The sequence below is a fragment of the Lonchura striata genome, chromosome 4 (assembly GCF_050655825.1).
Source record: "Lonchura striata isolate lonStrDom1 chromosome 4, ASM5065582v1, whole genome shotgun sequence".
NCBI classification, from domain to species: domain Eukaryota; kingdom Metazoa; phylum Chordata; class Aves; order Passeriformes; family Estrildidae; genus Lonchura; species Lonchura striata.
Window position 1 is genome coordinate 18,921,943 of NC_140706.1, and position 19,455 is coordinate 18,941,397.

General features: G+C 36.2%; 1 protein-coding gene across 3 annotated transcripts in view; it reads left to right on the forward strand.

The window, feature by feature from the left end:
• Positions 1–15,641, forward strand: part of STIM2 (stromal interaction molecule 2) — a 67,257-nt gene extending 51,616 nt beyond the window's left edge. For 2 of the 3 annotated variants that reach the window (XM_021554407.4, XM_085577756.1), the window contains 9 exons: positions 1,522–1,633; positions 2,251–2,366; positions 3,497–3,674; positions 4,703–4,880; positions 5,452–5,619; positions 5,809–5,909; positions 6,144–6,382; positions 9,726–9,927; positions 10,740–15,641. In XM_021554407.4, the coding sequence (XP_021410082.1) occupies positions 1,522–1,633; positions 2,251–2,366; positions 3,497–3,674; positions 4,703–4,880; positions 5,452–5,619; positions 5,809–5,909; positions 6,144–6,382; positions 9,726–9,927; positions 10,740–11,220 (1,775 nt within the window). In that variant the 3' untranslated portion in view covers positions 11,221–15,641. Of the gene's footprint in view, positions 1–1,521; positions 1,634–2,250; positions 2,367–3,496; positions 3,675–4,702; positions 4,881–5,451; positions 5,620–5,808; positions 5,910–6,143; positions 6,383–9,725; positions 9,928–10,200; positions 10,350–10,739 lie in introns of all 3 variants that reach the window. The other variant, XM_085577755.1, reaches the window with a different exon arrangement.
• Positions 15,642–19,455: the final 3,814 nt, after the last annotated feature.

Here is a 19,455-nt window from a genome sequence, read left to right on the forward strand (position 1 = left end):
TTTGAATGATTTGTAAATATGATTGCTTATTATTCACAAAACCGTTAAGAATCTGTGCAATGGAAAAACTACCTGTTTATAAATAGAGCCCAGATATTTTGCATAAAATCTTAGAGTAATATGACAAAACCAAGTCTGTGTCAAATCAATACCTGACTATAGCTTACAAGGAGAGAAATAAATGGGACACCCTACTGGGAAGGTTGTGTAGCCATTTATATGGATAGATAACAAGAAGTTTGTTCTGAGTTTGTTTCTTGAAGCTGTGAGTCTGTAAAATGTGTTCTGTCTCTGCCTTTCAGGAATGATAATAATCTAAAATGTTTAAGCTTATTTTGCAGCTGTGCTAGTGTAGACAAGAAACCTAGAAGTCCTTATTTCAGTTACAGTGTGAACTGAAATATGATTTTGAACTCATAAAAATTTCCATAGCCTGCAGCTTTACCTGTCAAGCTTTCAGCAGCGCTTTCTAAAGGATTATTTTCAAAAGTCACCATTGAGAATGTGTCCTAGTGATAATCTCTGCCCAGCACTGTCACATGTAAGTAGTTCGAGATAGAGAAGTGTTCAAAAAACCCCCCAGTCTTTCATATCCGTCCAGAAGGAGGCTGTCCCTGTTTCTTTCATATGCAGACAGACTTTTGTAGAGTCATAAATGGAGTGAAAAATTGCCCTTCAATTTTGTCAGTATGAAGCTGTAAACTACAGCAGATGCTCTGTAAGGGGCAGAAATGTGGTGGTTGTTTTTATTTTTTTTTTTTTCCTTTTTTTTTTTTTTTTAAATATCTGTGGGAAGTATTATCTTAGCATATCTGTAGCTATGAATGTTTATGTAGAGTGTTGCTGTTGTTAAGGAAAATTGTTAATTACTCTCTACATAAATGGAATAATATACAAAAATACTCCAAAAAATTCTTAAATTTTCTTGGGCATGTTTGAGAGAAATTTAATAGCTTTCCTGTTACATTTCTTCTGTCTTTTGGTTTTTTCTTTCAGTCTTCTCTCTCCTCTTGTCAGCTCCCATTTTAGTGGTTAGTAGGCATAAGCCTCTAAGAAAATTCTTGTCGAAACAAGCTCTTAATGCATCATCCTAGGAAAGATATTGGTATATTGCATCAAATGGTTATAGCACCAGGTATAACCAGTATCTTTCCATATAGCCATTTAATTCTGCAAGGGTAGCAAGGGCAAAGGAGTTGAGGCTGGAATTAGTTTAAGTAGATGAAAGTCACAAGATGCTGTCCTGGTTTAAACTAAAGCAAAAGACTAAATTCTTCTGTGAAAGCTTTAGTAAAAAAATACTTCTGTTGGTTCCATGCTTTTTTATTTATAGTTTGCCTAAGCTTTCACAGGGGAGCATGTAATGGAAAAGGCAAAATGCCAGAAATGCCTTGGTAATGCTAATTTTTCTGAAATTGTATTTGGCTAAACTCTTGGCTATTGTAACCTGCTTTTCTACTGCTTGTCTTCTAAGCTGTTGATTTTTACTAAAAACCTAAGGTAATGGATTTTTTCTTTCAGTTCATAACTGGACTCAAGAGGACACTCTTCAGTGGCTCTCAGATTTTGTTGAATTGCCCCAGTATGAAAAGAATTTTAGAGACAGCAATGTCAATGGAACAACACTTCCTAGGTGAATACATTTTCTGGATTAGTTTCAAATAATTCCCCATTGGTTGCTGCAGTAGTTTATATGGTAGGAACAACTATGTGAAGATACAGTTAAATGCAAGAAAAGAGAAGTGTCCTTGCAGTTTTGAAAAGGTGGCTGCATTTTTATTTTTTGCCAGAAAATTTCAAAATACAACTTTCCTAAAAGATTTATTTCTTTCTGTGGACCTTATCAAAGGTCACATAATTCTGTGTGGTAACAAACTTCCTTTTGAACATCTTCTGATTTATTGCATGGGTATATACAGCAATGTAACTGTAAAATACCTTTTCTGGAGCAAAAATACCACACCTGAATATTGCCTGTACTTAGGAGTTGGTGTCACAAGTCTGTAAATATACCTTTACTATGCTAAATGGATTTACTTAATGATTTTTTCCCCAGAAATAAGAGTTAAATTATTATATTTTCTTCTTTTGCCACTTGCTGATATGCATTTGTATAGCATTACTGTTGTATTCAATTGCATGGCTGTAATCTGTGTAACTGTGGGAAATGCTATTGATTTTTTTTTTTTTTGCATGGACTGATTTTGAATAGCTTATGTAATAGGTAATGTTTTGTCTTGTCGTTAACAGGATAGCAGTAAATGAACATGCTTTCATGATCTCTCACTTGAAAATAATTGACCGGAGTCATAGACAGAAGCTTCAGCTTAAAGCCTTGGATGTTGTTTTATTTGGACCTCTCACTCGTTAGTAACTTTCTGCAGTTTTTTCCTTATCTCTTGATTGTAGGAATTCAATAGAGCATATTTTCCATGACACTTGATACTGTAGATAGGACAGCTTATCTTTTTTGTGGATGTGCTGATGGATTGCTTGGCATGCATTGTGGAACTCTGCAATGAATTAAAAAAGGTTATTTAGGTGCTGTGAGCAGAAGAAAGGTTCACTTTTGTGTGTTATATCATGTATAAATTTTACTATAACGCCACTTGACAGATGGATGTTGGCTTTTGTGTCACAAGAAGTGTCCTCTAAGTATTTTTGACTGTGTAAATTACATTTAAAGCTAAGGCTACATTCACTTCTCAACTAGCTTGGGCAGTGCAGCAGGGATGCTGAAATGAGAGATTTTTTTCTTCCCCAAGAAGAAAAAACTGAGATGGTGATGCATATCCAATACCTTTTGCTTATACTTGAGTTTAAGTGCAGGAGTTCCACATCTGACCCATTTTACCGTATGCAGCCATGTCCATACCACATCACCAGTGCTCTGCATGCTTACTTGTACACAGAAACTGTCTTTACAGAGGTGCAAGTTACTATAACAAAGATGTGTTATGTGAATCCTGGATATGATAATTTTAAAATACAACTTCTACTTTTAAAAAGTGCTGCTGTTACCATTTTAAAATGTACCTTATTTTTTCTGAGTATATTTTAAAATCAGCATAGCATATTTAAGAGGGTGCAGACTGGGGAGAGCTTGCTCAAATCTAATTACACCTCCTACTGGCCTGATGCAGTGCAGTTGTGGAACTCTATTTTAACTCTAAATAAAGATGAAGAGTATGTACTGTAAAGGGGTTTAGTAAGCTTATCTCAGTCTAATGAATGTTTTAGAACAGAATAAGAAAATTGTGTTGGAGTAGAGCTGCTTATATTGTATGGAAAATGCTGTGGAATACATTTGAAAGGATATACATGAAAAATGCTGTGGAGTACATTGAAAGTTGTTGGAGGTAGTTTAAGGTAAATGAGCTAGAATTCTGTTTAGCATCGGGTTCTGTCACCTTTTACGCTGGAGAGAGGGGGGGAAGGCCTGAGTCTGTTGTCTGTATCAAAGAACTAGTTAATGATGGTGTTGTTCTCTGCACAGGTCCCCCTCACAACTGGATGAAGGATTTTATATTAACAGTTTCTATAGTTATTGGTTTTGGAGGCTGCTGGTTTGCATATACACAGAACAGAACCTCAAGAGAACATATCACAAAAATGATGAAGGACTTAGAAAGTCTCCAAACAGCAGAGCAAAGTCTTCTTGACTTGCAGGAAAGGTATAAAACCTAAAAGAAAAAAAAAGTTGTCCGATGTGGAGTTGTGTTATTACAGGTTTTATTATGTAATGGTTTGTTCCTATTACCCCTATGTTCCACTTGGTTTGTCCCTAGTTTTCCCACCTTACCCCATCTGTCAATCCTCCCCTAAAGTGCCTAGTTATTCCCTTGCCCTCTCCCTTTACAATATTAAGATCCTTTACAATATTAAGTTTTTTGCATTAAGTGCCTTTGGATTTTGTTCATCTTCCCTTTGCATGGAAATTGTGATTTCAGTGGTGCTGATTTCTTGGTTAAAGATTGCTCCTGGATATTTTAGCAGGCAATACGAACTTGTGGATAAAGGTAGAGAATAGAGGCTCAGTCTTTTTTTCCTACAGATTTACAAGTATGTATTGTTGTTTTCATATAATTACAGTTTATTTTAAACTGTTGCATACATGGAAATGAGAACGCTTTCTCTTTCTAAGCTTTTAAGATTGAAACAGACCTGAACTGATTAGTTTCTATTGCATATATAGCAATGTGAAGGTGGATAGTCTGTGGTGCACCTGCAACACAGTTGTCTATAGAGACTTGTATTTTGATCCTACACTTTTAATGATAGTTCACTTAAAATTTGGGTATTTTGCCTGGCATGGATATCACGTTGTGTGATGTAATTGCTGCTGATTCATGAAGCTTGCAGAGTCTTTATTATCACAGAGTGGTTGAGGTTGGAAGACACTTCTGGAGTTCATCTTGCCCAGCCCCTCCTGCTCAGGCAGGATCATCTGGAACAGGTTGCCTAGGACCACGTGCAGGTGGCTTCTGAATATGTCTGAGGATGGAGACTCTACCATCTCTCTGGGCAATCTGTGCCAGTGTTCAGTCACTCTCATGGTGAAAAGTGTTTCCTGATGTTCAGATGGAACCTCATGTGCTTTATACCCATTGCCCTGTTGGTGGATGCATTTTGCTATCCTGAGGACTGCAACTTTTAACAAATATACTGTGTATTTTCTCATATTTTTTGTGTAATTGTGAAGGCTTGAGAAGGCACAAGAAGAGAATAGAAACGTTGCTGTTGAAAAGCAAAATCTGGAGCGCAAAATGATGGATGAGATCAATGATGCAAAACGTGAAGCTCATCGCCTCAGGGAATTGAGAGAGGGAGCTGAATGTGAGCTCAGCAGGCTCAAATATGCAGAGGAAGAGTTAGTACAGGTATCTGCCAGCTGTTTATAAATTTAGTGTTGACTTTAAATCAGTCCTTATTGGACCCTCAGGAGTGTTGAAAGCAGCATTCCCCAAGTGCTAGATTTGAATGGAAAAATTCTGAGTAATTAATGATTGTCTATCAACCATGCCATTATCTAGTAAAATAATCCTAAAACTATTAGAAGCTGTAAACTTTGTATGTTAGCTTATCGTAATACTTTGGGATTCACTGAACAAAATATATACAAAAGCTATTTTTATCATGTTGTTAGAAGAGAGAGAGTAGCTTTGTTTCATCTGAACAGCAATAAATTTGGATTTATTGTACTAAAAATATTATAATCTTAAAAAAAAATATTTAAACTTATGATTTGGAACTATATAGCATTGGAAAAAGTATGGAAAGTCATATGCTAGATTTCAGAGCTGCCAAATCTGCATACCTGACACCAATCAGCACACACCAAAACTGTCAAGCTTTGGTATGTTGCTGTGGGGTGTGAAGGTGCTTATAATTCACCTGTTAGTTCTAATGATACTTTTGGTGACACTTTCATTTCTTCTTCTTGATTGCTAGGTTCGTATGGCTTTAAAAAAGGCTGAGAAGGAGTTTGAGTTGAGAAGCAATTGGTCTGTTCCTGAAGCTTTGCAGAAGTGGCTACAGTTAACACATGAAGTTGAAGTACAGTATTACAATATCAAAAGACAGCATGCAGAAATGCAATTAGCAATTGCTAAAGATGAGGTAATAAATTATTCTTCAGCTACTTAAATTTTTTTCTGATCTGTTGCTAGATATGAAATAGTAAACACAAAGCAAATAAGCATTTGTGCTTTCTTCTCTGAATTGTTGTTTGCTACCTGTCAATACTGATAATATTTTATCATATGTTAATTATGTTACTAGTTTTATGCGTTTGACTTTGCTTTTTAGGCAGAAAAGATAAAAAAGAAGAGAAGCACTGTATTTGGAACATTACACGTTGCACACAGCTCCTCCCTGGATGAAGTGGACCACAAAATTCTTGAAGCAAAGTAAGAAGGCTACTGGGACGTATTCTTTTGTGATTATTTGCTCCCAGAACAGAGCTCCTGGAGAGTTATGAAATGGAGTGTTTTGGTGGTTTTGCACTTTAGAAAAGCAATTTAAATACTAAAATGTGAATATTTCAACAGCTGTAATGGATCTTCTGGTATGCTGGATGAATGTGTTGCTTTGCTTTATCAATAAGAACACTATATATAATTTTAATATGTGCCTTTCTTCAGGAAAGCACTCTCTGAACTGACGACATGTTTGCGAGAGCGTCTTTATCGATGGCAACAGATTGAGAAGATTTGTGGGTTTCAAATCGCACACAATTCTGGGCTACCAAGCTTGACCTCCTCCCTCTACTCTGATCACAGCTGGGTAGTTATGCCTCGAGTTTCCATTCCTCCCTACCCAATTGCAGGGGGCGTTGATGACTTAGATGAAGACACTCCTCCAATAGTTTCACAGTTTCATGGTAAGTGGTGAGCTCAGTAAAAAGAAAGGGGAAAAGTTGTGGGACATGGAATTTTCAAGTCAGATGGGAGAAGAGTATTGAAATCAAACAGGAATAGATCGAAGTCAAAAAGACCAAAATTCTATGTAAGATTTCAGATACTAGCTCGTGGGACTTAAATGGAAAATTGGGTTTTGCAATGAAGATAACATGAAGAAAAAGCCTCTATTTTGTTTCAGTGGGAGAGTGGGGCAAATTCAGCTAAGGTTTTGAAAGTGGTTGTCAACCTTGGATTGCTACTTAAACAAAAGTTTGTAAAGAATAATGCTGAGTTTCTGTTCATTTATTCTTTCAGATGGAAGGGGTGAGGTTAGTCCATGGTTACTTGAGCTATGAGAAAGATCACATCCTTTGGGAGGCCGCATGCTACATATCCTTGTGCACATTCTTTAGTGGTTGGAACAAAATCCTGTTGTTCAAGGGAAGCTTTCAGGCAGCATGTTTGTGTTTGGATATAGTGGGTTGGTTGTTTGAGTGTCCGTCAGAGAGGCCAAGTTCTGGAGGGAGAGAAATCCAGCTTTGGTAAGCTATGATCAGAAGATACACACTGGGGATTCAGACCACCCTTGTATCATGAGTCATTGTGTCAGAACAAGAGCCTCCTTCGTGGTGCTTGTGATTAACTGGACTCTAGAGGCAAATTGAAAAGATGAGCTCACATGCAGCTATTCAAACAAGCTGTTCTAAGCTGAGGAATGAGTAGGAAGGAAAACTTGTCATGTTGGTACATTTTTCTTCCAGGGCTGGGATTCTCAGAAGAAATTCAAACTGTATTTTAAAACAGCATAAGGTCACCACTTTGCTGCCTTCACTTGGTGTGCCTTGGGCACTTGTTTTTCTTCTTAATGTACCAAGCTTTTTTTCTGCAGACCACATTGAAAAGTTCATTAATCCTCTTGCAACTTACTGCAAGTTCTAATCACTTTTATGGAATGCTGTTTCTCTAGTTGTCTTCGGTGCAAATACTTTGATTTAAACCCTGGCAACAAATTTATTGGAGACCGAATTAAACAGGGATACCTAGAGTTAAGCTTACAATTCTATATGGAGAAACCTGTGGTCTGATTTCAAAATGAAGTGCTCCATTTATTATCATGATTTTCCAGATGGTCTACAATGACAACATTTGGATATGTGTAAAAAACTTCAGACTTGTGAGTTTTTTTAGTCACTCTTCTCATTTAGCTCTTGCTTAGAAGTGAAGCCAGAGAAGAAAGTGCAGTTCATTCAAAGGAACTACAGTTAGAAAAGGACTGTACTGTTTGTAAGAACATACTTAGCTGAAATTCTACTGAATGAGGAAATTATGCTAAATGATCTGTTGTTGAAACTAGTGTTGAGGAGTCAAATTATTGTAGGTTTAGTTCAGTAAATACTGAATTACTCTCATCCTTTAGACAAAAATAACAAATGCACACAAGGCAGGGCAGAAGCATAATGGCTTGTCTTGGTCATGAGGCTTCAGGCAAAATGCATTGTGCAGGAGGTCCCTTAAGAAAGAGGCTAATTCCATCGCTGGATCTGAAGTGTACTGGGCTAATGCCTTGCCCCAGCATCCTTTGGACTCACAAGATTGACAAAATTTGAAGTCTGTTGGACAGGCTTCTTTGTGCCAGAGCAATTGTGTTGATAGGCTTATATGGTGTCAAGTAATAGAGCTGTTTGATCAATCTCAAGCTGAAGAACAAAAATGAGATAAGAAGTAGTGTCTAACACTGGGAAAAAGTCACTTCAGCAGGATAGTGATAGTGAAATTTCTATTTTTCCATTGACTCATTAGGATTCAGCTGGTTCCTTGATTTAGTGAGTTTCATTTGCACTGGAAAATTCTACATGTTCAATTGTCATAGCTGAATTCTTCATATTCCTGTGTATATACACCTACAAAGAATCAAAATGCTTGTTACTTCTCTGAAAATTCACTGATGGTGCAATCTTTTTTTTTTTTTTCCTGCTTTTTTAATACCAGTAAGTAGGATGGTATCTGATGTACCTGGACCTGTAGCACAAATTTCTTGAAGAGATTCTTATTCTCTTATCTCAGTTCACAATTTCTCTTTGAGGAATTTTTTTTTGTAATAACACAAGATGATTTTTGAGCTTCCAAAATGCTTTTAAGGTCAGTAGAGAATTCATCAAAAATAATATTAGAAATTTGAGTTACATGTTAACTCTCATGTTGAAAATCTCAAACCTTTCTTTCCTGCTCAGGAGTGGAAATAAATCTATGTGTTGGCAAATGTGCAGTTACTTACTGTTTAGTGAAGGTTGTGATTTCCTGTACTAAAAGAGTGGACAACTTATCCTTTTCTGAGATTCCAGCAAGGGAAACTAACTTATATGATGATAAACTGGCATTCAGAAAATAAAATTTATTTTGTCAGGCTAGATATCGTTGTCTACAAAAATAACTGAAGGGTTTTTTAGCATGTTGTGTTTGTTAAATAGTTTTGAACACCAGTTAGGGTTTGTGTATCTTACATAAGCAGTGATGCATTCTATGGGACAGTTTCAGGAGGGGTGTGAAGCATCCTGAGACTTCAGTCAGCTAGCCTGAAAAGTTGTGTGTAGGTTTTCTCCTCTACAAGTATTGCTGCCTAATAATCTTTTGAAGGAGGAATTGGATTAGGATTTGAGTTTATCACTTCCTGTTGGGTACTTTGGGTGGAGACAGTCATACAAGATTTCATTAGCATTCTTAGTATTTTTACTTCCAGAAATACATAGCCTGGAAAGAGACAATGCTATCTAAAAGAAAGTTCTTCATCTTAAAATGAGGTTGAATTATGTATTTTCTGTCATGTTACATAAATGAAATTAGTCTTCTCTAGCTAGCCTGTTTTTCAACTAGTGTAGTGTATATCAGTTGGCTGTTTGGTTAGTCATACCTGCATTGCAAAACTTTTACATTTTCTTCTAACCTCCAAATCACTACATGAAATACAGGACATTTTGTAACATACTAATTTCAGCACTGCTATTTTTAGTTTATGAAGGGTTGGGGATTTCAGTAGAATCTTTCTTTTTTGTTCTCGAGAGCATAGTGAGCCAGAGCTTTGGTGTACTTGGTCAGGGTAGTATTTGGCAGGCACAAAATCTCTGCAGTTGCATCTTGATTAGGTGCTTCATCTAACTGTAGAATATGTGAGGTTTGTCAGCTTTCTTCCTCTGAAACTGTCAAGCAATGTCAGTTGTTTAAAAGTCACTGTCACTGAAGCAGATGTCTGCTACTTAGTCTTCAGAGTAGATACTGTTAACATCAATGTCACTTGGAGGGTTTTGGTTTGCTTTTTCTCTGCCTCAGGGTCCATTGTAAAACCTCCCAGCACACTGGCAAGAAGCAGTAGCTTGTGTAGATCAAGACGCAGTGTTGTGCCATCATCTCCACAGTCTCAGCACGCTTTGCACTCCCCTGACCCTGACATCCTCTCTGTGTCGAGCTGCCCAGCTCTCTATCGAACTGAAGAGGAGGAGGAAGCCATTTACTTCTCTGCTGATAAACAATGGTACGGAGATTAGCAAACAGCACTTGGAACTCTCGATAGGATTATTGAGACTAACAGTTTAGAATTAGAGGTTAAACCAAGCCAAAAGTTAAAGTAATCTATCAGATAATATAAATTAATATAGTCTACATGGAGCAGAGAATTCTTGTCTGGTATGTCTGTGTAAATAGCTAGCATGTCGTATACAGTTAAGTAATGTTACAATCCAGGGTGCACTGAACTAACCCTGATTCTCCATTACAATATGTTACTGGCTTTTACATCTGAAACTAGGATCAAAAGCAATGTCAGCTACTGGGCGAAGAGGAGATGGATGGTAACACAATTCTTACAGCATGTTGAGCGTGTACCTACTCTTGTTACATGGCCTCATAGGAAAAGGTTAAATTCCTTTTGGAAGGAGCAAATGAGCTTATTGAAAGGTAGGGACACTTGTCCTGAAGAAACTTTTTGTATATGATAGGCTTAAATCTCCTTCTTTCATTTCATAACTTTTCTGACTTCACATGCCAGAAAGATAGACTTTGTTCTTTGAAGTGAGATACAAATGACTGATTCTGGGCAGATGCTGCTGCCCGCAAAAGCAAGATTGCACAAACTAATTCCCTTAAGTTTAGATAATAAAATGATGTAATGCAAGTTGTAACTTAAAATGTTTAACTTAATTTTTTTTTTTGTTTAATTAACTACTAAGTAAAAGTGTGGGTGGTGCTTTTAGACTAATGTTATTGATTAAAAATTAATTTCCTTTTTAACTGTATGAAGGAAATGGTAGTTTCATTATATTTTCTCTTCTCTCTGCTCTGACTCAGGGAAGTACAGGAAACAGGTTCGGAATGTGACTCCTTAAATTCATCCATTGGAAGAAAACAGTCTCCTCCAGCAAGTCTTGAGATGTACCAGACAATTTCTCCTCAGAAAGTCTCACCAGAAGAATTCTCACTTGAGGAATCATCTACAGGAGACTCCTCTTCTCTAACTGCAGATGTTTCTAGGGGCTCTCCTGACTGTGTAGGCATGGCAGAAACTAAGAGCATGATCTTTAGTCCTGCAAGCAAAGTTTATAATGGAATCCTGGAGAAGTCTTGCAGCATGAACCAGCTTTCAACTGGGATCCCAGTCCCAAAGCCTCGTCACACCTCATGTTCTTCGACCGGCAGTGATAGTAAACCCAGCCATGAAGCTGCTTCTGTCCCCAGGATAAGCAGCATCCCACAGGACCTCTACCAGAATGGTGAAAAAAATAAAAAGCCATCAAAAATAAAAAACCTCTTTAAGAAGAAGTGTAAGTGAGGTGGGCAGAAGGAAAGCTATAGTAATATTATAAGAACTCTATTTTTTAAATCTTTAGGAATGTAATTCCATTTGAGCATTCCAGACCGGATGCCCTAATGGAATATTCTGTAGGTCACCTATATTTAATGACTGTACTGTCAACGGTTGTGCCAGCTGTCAATGAGAAATCATTAAAACGTTCAGACAGTTTACATTAATTTCTGCCTATTTATTTCTTTATTTTTTTAGGTTGTCTTTTTCAGCTTTTTTTTTTTTTTTAATTTGATTTGTTGGGCTTTTTAAAGTTTATTCATAAACCATTTTTAAGCCACTTTGGACTCCTAAGCTTTAATGGACTAGTAAGCCTTCCTGGGCTTGCCAAAGTTTCTTGTTTACTGGAGCATCTTCCTATCTTTCCATAGAAGTAGGACATTTATCTACAGAACTTTAAGGAAAATAAAAGAAGTAGAACTAAATGAATTGCACTACTGTTTTACAGACTGGAACAGTCTCTGCAAGTGAAACTGAAAGACTTGTATTTGACTGAGAAGATGAATCTTTTCACTTTTAGATCTTTTGGGGTTTTTAAGTAGAATTTAGCATTTCTAATTGACTTGATTTCTGGAAATGGAAATGTCATGCTTTTATTATGGGAAGCTTTGTTAGAGGCATTTATTATTAGAATGGTTCAAGTCCTGCTGTAAAGATCATTTTTTTCCCAGGACTTTCACTGTGATTTTAATTCACTGCAGACTGTATGAGAAACAAACAAAAAAAAAAAAAAAAAAAAAGAAAAAAAGAAAAAAGTAAATTACCAAGAGAACAGGCTCTTGAATCCTTATGCAAGATGGTTGTGAAACTTGACTGAAGACTGAAAAAATTCACCTCTCAAAATGAGGAGGGGGAATAGTAGCTTTTGTTTACAGATTGATAGACAATGAACATTTGGGTGAAAGTTTGTACTGTGGTAAAGATAATAAATTGGAAACATTGTTATGCTTGGGAATGTTCCAATTCTAGCTGATGCTTGTTTCAGACATGTTTCAGAGGTCCTGTTAATTGGAAGCTGTTGTAGGCTACATTGCTTATGCTTACTGCTGTGTATAAGTTATTATATTTTTTGAATTAGCTATTATTGTCTTAATGTCCTCCTTTTGTAATATTTCATACACTTTATTTTTGTATAGTTTGAAGATTTAGCTGTTCAGAGATGTCTGAAGTAAATGGTATAATTTTATAATGCATACTGTTATACTAACTCATAATTTTAGGTATAAAGATAGATATAAAGGTGAGATGACATGCTTCAGATAAAAGCAATTTTTGGGAAGCTTTTTTTGGGAGAGATGAAATTACTGTAAGAAGGTAACAAGGAAGCCTTCTTAGGGTAGCAGTAGCTAGGTGTTCAAAAACATATTTTTATTTTTTTTTTAAACAGTTGGAGACGAAAAATGTACAGCTTAAGCAACAGTGCCTTTTATTCAGTTTGAAAATATTAATACTGAGCAGGAATTTCTTCTGAGGTACATTCCAAAGAAATATCTCCTGCTGTAGTCAACAGAAGCAATTTACCCAATGATGACTAAACAGTCTCAGATCTTCCATAGGGGTGTTCTAATTGCCTCAATAGCAGGTGCCACTGCCAGGGACTTGTGATTAGGGGCTCAATTCTTGCTAATATGTATGTGATGTCCTGTGTGAAAGAATTATTTCACGGGCTGCCTACATTTTTTCTAGTAAGGAGCCTTCAAAACCTGTAGCTAATTGAAATCAAGTGATATGTCTCTCTTCCATCATTTTCTATTTAGGTTTCACTGTACATACCCAAAGTGTTCTCTCCTCAAGAAGTGGTGGTGATTTTAACAGATTTACTGTGGTTAGTGACATGGTTGAAAGAGGAGTGTTGTAAAATGGGGTGGAGACCTTGCATGTGCAAGTACTCTAAATGCCCTGGTACACTGGTTAATTCCTTAAGAGAACAGAAATAATCCAGAGTTTTGTTGTCTAACAGAGACTGATTGTAGGCCATCTATGCAGAAAATCATGGGACAAATCAACTATTTGATGAAGTTTGGAGAAGAAAAAATTAGTGGAATAGAAAACAATGAGAATGTAATATTGTTCCATTATTCTCTGATTCATCAGATTGACTAGCTGTAGCTTCAGTAAAAAAGTAATTGCAAGGTAGCAATGGCCTCTTTGAACAAAGATTGTACACTCTGTACATGGCAGGCAACAAAAAGCAGCAATGAAAAAAGACTTGTGGTGAAGAACCACCTCGATGCTGAGCCTTCAAGAGCTGTAGCTGAAAGTCTGATAAAGTACTTGAACATCTGCAAAGGGAACAATTACTTTTATGCAAGTAGGGAACTTCCTGTGCCTCCCAAACAACATGGAGAAGACTACTACCAGAAGTCTTGATGCACTTGAGAAGGCTATAGCAATAATTGAGTTTAAAATCAGATCTGGGGCTGGATAGTAGATCTTGGTGTGAAGTTTGAGTAATTCTGTCTCTATCATTACCAAAAAAGGTAAAGTGGCATTTTAGTCCTGGAGAGTAAATATGTACACATGGAGAAAAAAGCTGACACTGAATAGTGAAAGGGCAGCACTTCTTAATTCTGATATTAAAATTGGGCAAACTCAAATACTGAGAAGCCAAAACAGACAAATTCAGTTTTCTGTATTAAGTATAAATAAAAGTGAAATAGAGATGGTATTGAACTCTTAATTGGCTGAGAGTTAAAATATTAAATATACTTTTAAAAAGACAATTTAAGCACTTCCTGGAAAAAAATTTTTTTTCATGTTGTACAGACAAATCAGGTGAGAGTTTCATATTGATAGATTTAGGCTTCGAAATGGTTAAGTCTTTGGAGCACAGACTACTCTCAACTCTCATTGTATCACCAGCTGTCCTGTAATTTTATAGCTACTTCTTAATAAGTATTAGAGAACAAAAAGCTTAAATTAATACCATCAGAATTGGTGAGTATTATATGTTGGAGAACAAACTAGTTCTACATTAATTGAGTTTAATTTTATTATTTTAATAGCCACTTGCATTTCTTGCCATTTAAATTTGTCCACAATGTAAGTGGCTTCCATTGCTCCTACTGCAGAAATTCCCATATTTAAATGGTTTGTGTCATTTTACCAAGGGATGTTGAGAGCACTGGCTCCGAGGTAGATCTTCACTGGCAGTCATCAAATCCAGTCTCAGCATTGGAGTACCTGGCACTCATCCACATCTAAGAAGTGAGACAATGTGCCTCAAAAGGTTCTCTGTTCCATTTGCTAACAGTGCAACTTGAACTCGCTGGCAGTCAGTGAGTCCAGCCAGCATTCCAACCACTAGGATTCATAGGACCTCTTAGTCACTTGAGACAGTCAGCTAGTGTTGTTAGAGATTGGCTTGTTTTTTTGTTTTGTTTGTTTGTTTTGGGTGTTTTCTCCTTTTATAGCTAAAATCCATGTTCTGTTTTAATGATCTAGTGTTTCAGAAGAATTAGGCTCTTTGCTTTTAAAATATTTTGTTAGAGTACTTTGTCAGGAGAGCAGCTTCTTTGTAGAAATTGCTTAAAAGACTTCTCCCTGTTCAAGGTTGCTGTTTAAGTCACCTGTAAAATGAAGAAGTGTCAAATGTATGGTTTCATATAAAAAAGAAAAAAAACCCCAGTTCTTCCAAACCCAAACCTTTTCCACAATTCTTACTAAAGCTATATGACACTTGATTAGCATAAGAGTTTTGGGAAAGGTATTTTGGTTGCCATGGGGATGCTTTTTACCATCTTATAGTGGACTTCAAGATTAAAACAGTTGATTGTATTTGGATTTTTTGTTTTTCATTTTGCTTGGTTCCCCTCCATCCCTCATCCCCACAGCTCAGTAATGGAACTTGAAATTGTTCATTGACAGTTCCAGGTTTATGTCAACTTTTCTTCCCCTACTGGTACCTAGCTGGTGGATTACCCTCTACTTCCTGAAGAGTAATCTGCTGAAAGAGGAAAAATTCTCAATCATAGTCCAAGTAGTAATGTTATTGTAAGAATATAGTTCCTTGTTTGGAAGCCTAGAAAATGATGAACCCAAGAATACTTGATTTCAGTTTTCTCATGGTATTTATGGATGCCAGATGGAGCAACTGACTGAAAGCCTAAAAAGATAAAGCTAATTAGAAATTAAAGCTTTCAAGATTTTGCCCTTTTGCTTCCCAAAATATGGGAACATGGCTTGCACAGGAGGGAGACAAGCTAACTAGTATTTCTTGTATCACCAGCTTTTAGAATTTCAGGATAGTTTCATTCCATTTGCACGATACATTGAATTGCTACCTTACTTTCATAAGTATGCAGTGAAATGTGTTTTTTTTTTCCCATTCAATTACAAGCATATTTATGAGCAGTAGAGAATGTAAATAAAATTTTTTTAAAGCCAAATAGAGGAATTACTAATTCTTGGACTTCTTGTCTATTTGCTTATCTCCTTGAGCAATATGTTTAGTCAGATGAACACATTTTTCTAGTCTGTTCCAGTTGCTTTTACTATAGGGGTGTGTTACTATCTCATGCCTGAATCACTGCTCCAAATTGCTTGTAGACATTTTAATCCTGGATGTTGCATCTTCAGTATTTCATGGTGAAGTTTGCTGTGCCTGGTTGAGTCTAAGTGCTGCTAACATTTTCTGCTAGTGCCACAGATGTCGGGGTAACTAATAACCAAAAATTGCCTGTGGAGTTTGGCTGCCTGACAGTGTGTAGATGTTTAGGTCCATTCTTTGAGGCTTCAGTAGCAGTTCAAATGTGTCATACAGGTTCAACAGATAGTTTTTCCTTCCAGCCCAGTACAGAGGGTGCTTTTCTGATTCTCCACTTAGTCCTCTGTTACATAAACAGAATGCACCAATTCATATAACAATAACAAAGTTTAACAAAGTGTAACAATATCAAAGTTTAAACTATTATTCCTGGGTGCTCTTGCATCTACCATTGCTTAAGCAGATGGCAGTACTTATCAATCCACTTCAGGCATTCAGAAATAAAGGAGATTTGTGTTATCTGTTGTTTTTCTTTACAACTTTAAATCTCAAGTTTACCAAATTGCATGTGTGTTCTGTGTATTTAATGCTTCACTGAAATGAAAGTGGGAAGGTTGATTTCTGTTTAGATGCTAAGGATAACACATTTGAGCAAGGTAAAAAGAAATGCCTCTTGCTTATTAAAGAGGATGAAAAATGCTCAGTGGTATTGAATTTCCTAAGGAACACTTGCAATTTAGATTGCTGGAGATAAGAGGTACATTCAATCTCAAGGCTTTCAGATCAGTAACTTTTAAATCCAACAAAACCCCCCACTTTCTTCTTTATATGTACTCTCCAGGATATTACCTTATTTCTAATTTCTATTCTGTTTTTCACCCGGCATTAAATTTAGTAATTACAGTACTAACCGGGGTGATTGCCAAACCTCAGAGCAGTTTCAGAGAACCTTTTGTAGCATGTCTTAATGTCAGTTTTGGTTTAATATGTGCTAAAGACATCTGAATTAAAACGTTGTCCTTCACATTCCTTTTATTTTAATTCATCTCAATTCTTTGTGATCCCTCTCCTGTTAAAAAAATAAACAAGTACTGGTAGTCGTTTAGAGTATTAGAGGCTTTTTTCAGTTGGTAATTACTAATAGATAAATGATTAATAGTTGCCTTTTAAAGACTTTGTCACAGTTGGATATTGTAAAAACACCGCTGTATTTCAGGTGAATGAGGTAGAGCATTGGTTGGTGTGATTCGTGTATAAGTGGCAAAGTTATCCTTTAATTATCTTTTGATTGTTTCTTTGTGTCTTAAGTTAATGCTGCACAATTATTTTCAGACTTGAATTAATTTAAAATTAAGGTCAGTATGTCCAGCCCTACAAAAGTCAGTCTTCAGCTGTCAGCCATCACTCCATTCTTACAGAAATTAATGACAATCTTGAATATTTGTATTAGTTTGTTGGGTGGTAGAATGGATTCTGATAAGTCTTCAAGTGGAAGGCAGAGAACTTGTGAAGTGAACTAGGTAACCTGTGTTCTTTATCATCTTTCAAATCCATCTCCCAGTAAGATGGAGTCTCCCCATGGGAATGTAGATGTTCTTACTGCTTGGAACTTTGTAGTTAATTATAGTTGGCTCTCTAATTCTAATAACTTGCATGTGTGCTATGCTTGCTTGCTTTTCAATACCTGACAAAATCTATAGGAGATCTTGGGAGTTTGTCTTAAAAAATTGCTGTTAAAAAAAAAAAAAAGACTGGCAAGAGAAATCTATCAGGCTGTGAACTGAATAGAATGAACAAAGAGACCAAGTGTTGTCTAAAAGTATTGTTTAAATAATGCTTAATGAAATGAATTGGGTAGCACATCTGTTTTCACATTGCTCTCCTCCAAGCAATATAGTTAGAATACCCTACACTTCAGCAAGGCTGTTTGGGAGATGTCTTGCCCTGGTTTTATTTTTAATTTAAATAACATTGAGTTGTAGTGAGTGTTCAGCATATTAATGCCTGACTTAAAAGTTTAGCAGAATTTGAATGACTTGCATTGTTTTGTTTAATTACTTCTTTATTAAAATGTAGATACTTGCATAAAGCCCATTGGATCTGGATATATTTTAATGACATAGCAAGAAGAGGACCAAGACAAGTAAATATGTGCAAACTTTGAATCTTAAAATGTTTACTGTTCTGGGAAGAGATGTTCTCCATGCAGATTCTGCTCTTCCTCTGTTTGCTCTTGGCTTCGTGTTTGTTTTCATTAGTTGAACTAAAACAAGAAAGAAAGCCCTCAGACTGACTAGTTTCTGACTCTAATATATACACACTGTACTTGCTTTTAGCCTCACCTATTGCATGTTGTTAATGCTGTACACAAATGCATTTGGAGTATTTCTTTGGTGTTGTACAGCATGATGCATTTCATTCCCTTTTCTAGTTTACCTCCCATTACCTATATATTGCTTTACAACTGGAAAAAAACCCTGAATTTTGGAGAATTTAGTCTGTTTGCATATAAAAATCTTTTTTTTTTTCCTTTTCTGTGAGTCTTATGAGAAATGTCCTGCTTGGAGAGTCTCAGACAGTATTTTCCTGTGTTTATTCATGTTACTTTGCTTTACTTTATAAGTGAAAATTGATTTTATTGATTTCTGATGTGTTGTTGCACTTAATGTTGAATAAATCTGACTTTCATTTTGAAAAGTGAAACTGTGTTAGTGAAAATGTTATGTAATTTTAATTTATCTTATTCTGCTCCCTGAGTATAAAAATTTTGATTTTTAAATTTTTTTTTTAAATCTTGAGATAAGTTTTCTTGGTGGTGCGTATGGTTCTGACTAGTATTTCTTTTTTCATGCTGTTATTAAAGCTTGACAGCAATATTTCTGTGAAGGGAAAGGTAGAGACCGTTTTGTTTGGCAGCTAGGGTGCTACAGTCAGATTTGTAAATGCTGAGTCTTCCTGCTTTGCTGGAAAGATCCTTTCTGAGTTTCAATTGTTTAACATTTTGAAGATTTGGGATTTTGGGCTTGTGCTGTTTTGTTTTCTTTTCACTCTTTTTTTTCCCTTCTGAACAAGCTGAAAAGCCTTTCCAAGTGACTGCTGGAATAATATGTAGCCTTGTGACTTTGAACATGAGGACTGGTTTGAGACCCTGTGACTCTCTACCAGAAAAAAATCCTTGTTGTTGTTTAATATTTCTTTTAACTTGTAGCTTAGAGAAGGAAGAAGCTCAAGAAGAGCTTTTTCAAAGCAGCTTCTCTTGTAACCAAAAATCCCACTTATGTGGAGGTGACAAGATCGTGGTGGGGTAAATCAGTGAGTGACAGCACAGGTGAACCACAGGTTCAGTGGGAATCATGTTTAGAGAATTTAAATTAGTTTTTTTTTTTTTTTTCCAGATAAAAATGGATATTGATAATTGAGTCTGTATATAAATTATGTTCAACTGTACTTATTTAATACAGCCCACTTCAGAAGCAATAATTTAGTGTATGTGTGTGAGTTAGTCACTGGTTTCACTTCAGTTTGTCATTAGTGTTCTTGATTAAACAGTGTTAACAGTTTATCAATGGGGAAATCATATAGGCTGGCAAAGCCTAAATCAGCATCTTCAGAGAGCTAAATTATTGGGAACCTGCTGTTAATTTCTCCTGAAAATGTTGATTGAGCTATTAAGCATATCTTATAAGAAATGGCTTATTTTACTGCAAGATTTGGCA